The 3,902-nt window shown below is 43.0% G+C and overlaps 1 protein-coding gene across 1 annotated transcript; it reads right to left on the reverse strand.

The window, feature by feature from the left end:
* Window positions 1-1,194: 1,194 nt before the first annotated feature.
* TEOVI_000607300 (Trypanosoma specific protein, unknown function) lies at window positions 1,195-2,661 on the reverse strand (the record flags this gene model as incomplete). Its single annotated transcript, XM_067223666.1, has 1 exon — window positions 1,195-2,661. The coding sequence occupies one exon, from the start codon at window positions 2,659-2,661 to the stop codon at window positions 1,195-1,197; it is 1,467 nt and encodes a 488-aa protein (XP_067079767.1).
* Window positions 2,662-3,902: the final 1,241 nt, after the last annotated feature.

A 3,902-nucleotide genomic window follows, 5' to 3' on the forward strand; every position in this document is an offset into this window, starting at 1 on the left:
ATATATATATATATATTTATTTATATTTATTTATTTAGGTGTGGAAAAAACACAAAAGTGGACGCCTGTGCGAGTGGAGCAGAAAATAAAAACACAAGGCAGCCACTGCGTCTCTAATGATAACAACTAAAAGATGATATAATAAGGAAAATTAAAAAAGAAAAAGGGATGGGATGGGATGGGATGGAATGGGACAAGCAAGAGAAATGTTTCCGGTGGCGAAAAAAAAAAAATGGGTTGACCACCAAATCTCAATAAGTTTCACAGATTGTGGATTACCCTGAAGAACAATAGTAAAAACCATTCTTGAAATAAAAAAATTTAAAAAAAAAAAGATCATAAAAATCATAATAAAACAAAACTAGGAGTTCTACATCTCCTCCTCCAAGAAGCTTTCATCCCCGAATGCTTCTAACACTGTTGTCATTTAAAATATTAAATGTCATTTGTGATCTGTTAATCCATTTCACAGCCCATACATTCAACTGTCAGTATTTCGTGTATATCCCGCACTCTCCTAAACTCATTCACCCCCCTTTAAATCCACTTAGTGAAGAAGAAAAATAAAAAACAAAACAGTGCTCGAGGTATATATAGATATGAGAAGAGGGAAGGGAGAAAGGGAAAGAGAGGAGAAACAAACTAAAGAAAAGGAATGTTTCTTTTTCTCGATTTCCTCATCCGTCTTTTGCCAAGACAATAAACTTATCTTTGACCTTTTTATCTCCATGACTCGCATTACGTAACCTTTTATTTTCCTTCTTGTCACCATCTCGTTTTCTTATGCGCCTCTACTAAATTTATTCTCTTTCCTTCTTTCTTTCTTTTTTTTTTCATTTAGTCCGTCATGACCTCATCTTTCCTCTTATTCCATCCCTTTCCTTCCTACCCCCTTTTTGCTGATATTTCCCTCACTGCTCTGTGTAGCTCTGTCATCTATATTATTTGTTACGGGGTGAAATCTTCCCTTCTAATTATATCACACATCCACTTATTTCTAGTCAAGTAGCCCTCCAAAATTCCCCCAAGCATGTACATTTACAAAATAAAATAAAAGAAAGAGAAATAGAAACAGAAACAGAAACAGAAATAGAAATAGAAAAGGCGAAAAACGCACACATATACATACACACACTTTAGGACCAAAGGGACCTGCTACGATGCTTCAATAACAATTACGAAAGCAGCGCACACTCATGCGGAGCGAAGTGTCCCACGTTGCGGCACCCGCCCACTCGCGATGTTGATGTTTTCATTTCCTTTTGTCTTTGGCCCGTTGACTCTCACCGTCTCATTCAACATTGACTGCGGGCGGAGGCACAATCCAGCCTTGGGTTTGGATCCCTCGGATGATAATGTTTCATTCAGCACCGCTGGACGACGCGATGAGTGCACATTGCTGCCCGGGCTGAGAGGTATGGATGGCGGCAATTCCAAAAAAAATCCACCGACACGGTGCGGTGCACCACGCATTTCGTATTCCGGAAGCGGAACGGAACTGCCCCGGCTTTCCCCTGTGGCACTTGAAGCAATTCCACTATCATCATAACGGCCTGGAGCCAGGCTCCTTCTCACAGCATCATCCCCACTGATCCCCTCAGAGTCACACCGCCCACTTTGTATATCTGCATTCCCGCTATCAACTGCACTGCGGGCTGCAAATTCTTGAGGAGTGCAAGTCGGGTTGCGCGGTGCAGGTGACCAACTTACGCTGTGCTCGCTATGATGTGGTCCACCTCCAGATCTGCTCTTATTTATCCGATGTGATGCCAAGCTCACGCGGCCGGCTGTTCGAGATGTCAATTGATAGTTCCCCCTTGTAGTCACGGCTGGTATTTTTGCGCATGGTGACTTTGATGCACGGTTGACACCTCCACTGGGTTGCATGGCTTGATTTGTGTTACCACACGCCCTACCAGCCGCTCCTGCGGAATCCACCGGACTGGTCGTGCCGACAGGAGTCGTGAGCGAATGTCCCCACGACACGCACGACAGATCCATCGGCAGTTGCCCGTCCGTTGAGGACTCCGTGAACTGCACACGAGAGCAACTTCCCTCCCGCTGCGAAAAGAAATCGACTGGGAGGTTGAGCGGACTATTTGGCGGCACATTTCCCTCTTGCGACCGAGATGAAAAAGCACCAGACTCCAGCTGCAACTCTACCAAGCTTTCTCCACATCTCATCATGCTGTTGGTGCTGCTGCGACGACACAAACACGTTTGTCCAAGTAGACTTGTATCGCATACGGCACTGCATTGGCTGACATATACCATAGAAGGTGCGGCGGAACGGTGCGCAACGCTATTGGCTTCGCTACGTGTGCCACCCCACGTCCCGGGTTCGCGTTCAACAACAGTTCGGCATCCAAACTCAACGGATTCGGTTTCTCTGTCACTTACCATCAGATGCTGCGGGGACGGAGAAACATCTCTGAGAGGAGGTGTGGCGGAAACACTTTCCGTCCCTGGAGGATCGCAAGTACAAACAACCGCTGGTGGGAAATTCGGAAGCGGCGAGGTATCGGCTACGGAGCGGGCGAGAAGCGACGTCGGGCAACGCTCACGAAGCGGTGATACGCCCGGGTAGGGAATGGGAGATTTGCGAAATGAAGTAACGGCTGCGGTGGGACGCGTCGCCTCAGGGCTTCTGGAGAGGCTCATTTCTTTGTTTTGCTGTTCCTTTTTTTTTCTTTTTGATTTTTTATTTTATTTTATTTTCAGTTGTTTGTTTGTTTGTTTGTTCGTTTGTTCGTTTGTCCCCTCACCTCTCCTACTGTTAATGGGGTGATGAGAAAATGTAATAAAGTTGCCCCCTGTGTGATCCAAATGATAGAACAACTTATTCTTCTCAACCCTTTTTTTCTTTTCCTTTTTTTTTTCCTCTTTCTTCCCCGAGATGTATGCGATTAATACGGGACGCGACTACCTTTTCCTATTGCCCCCTACTAACCCTTTATTCACCGCGTATATCCCCAGAGCCTTCACTTGACAGCAACTTCACTTTTCCCCCCGAGATCGTCCACAACTATCTGCTGCTTTTCTGTTTTACGTCCTCCTTTTTCTTTTTTTTCTCCTCCTCCTCCCCTTTCCTCTCTCGCCGTTTTAATGCCTTCCAAATCTTACACACAAATATATATATATATATATATGTGTGTGTGTGTGTTTATATATTTCTTTTATTTCTTTTTATTTATGCCTCAGTTGATGAGAAATAAACTCTCCCTTTCCCTCGCTATAACACAACCTTTGCGCCGTAAAGAAACGTGTGGTGTCGTTTACGATGCAGGAGGTGACGGACTCTAATTCCCCTTTCCCGTTCTTTCACTTTTGCCGCTAGCTATTTGATTTGGCTTTTGTTTCTTTTCTTTTTTTTTTCTTTTTTTTTTTGCTTTGGTTTGCTTTTTGTTTATGCCTTCTCTCTTCTTCTTTATTATTATTATTCCTCTCGATGTTCGTTAACAACAACAAAAAAAAAAGAAAAAAAGAACTACCGGATAATTGTTTTGCTATTCTTCCTGTTTGTCTGTCTGTTTCCTAAACGATTGTTTTTTCCTGCTAACGACGTAATACACACGCACAGTAAGCAGTTTTGAAATTTTCTGCTCAGTGAAATAAATAATAAAAGGAAAGCGTAAATATATAACAACCAAATCACGAGAAAAATTTAAAAAATTAAAAAGGAAAGAAAAGAAAAGGAAAGGAAAGGAAATGGGAGAAAGAGTGAAGCACGCTAACAACAACAACAACAACAGCGGCAGTAACAGCAGAAGCGGCAGCAAATAAAAGAGCACAGAACGAAGGACAAATAATAAATTAACAAATGAATAAATAGAGACAGTGGAGACATCAAATATTTCGCCAAGACGACGAGAGAACCGGCTAATATTTACAAAAAAAAAAAA

This window comes from Trypanosoma equiperdum, assembly GCF_001457755.1.
Source record: "Trypanosoma equiperdum strain OVI genome assembly, contig: ctg_1924, whole genome shotgun sequence".
Classification (NCBI taxonomy): domain Eukaryota; phylum Euglenozoa; class Kinetoplastea; order Trypanosomatida; family Trypanosomatidae; genus Trypanosoma; species Trypanosoma equiperdum.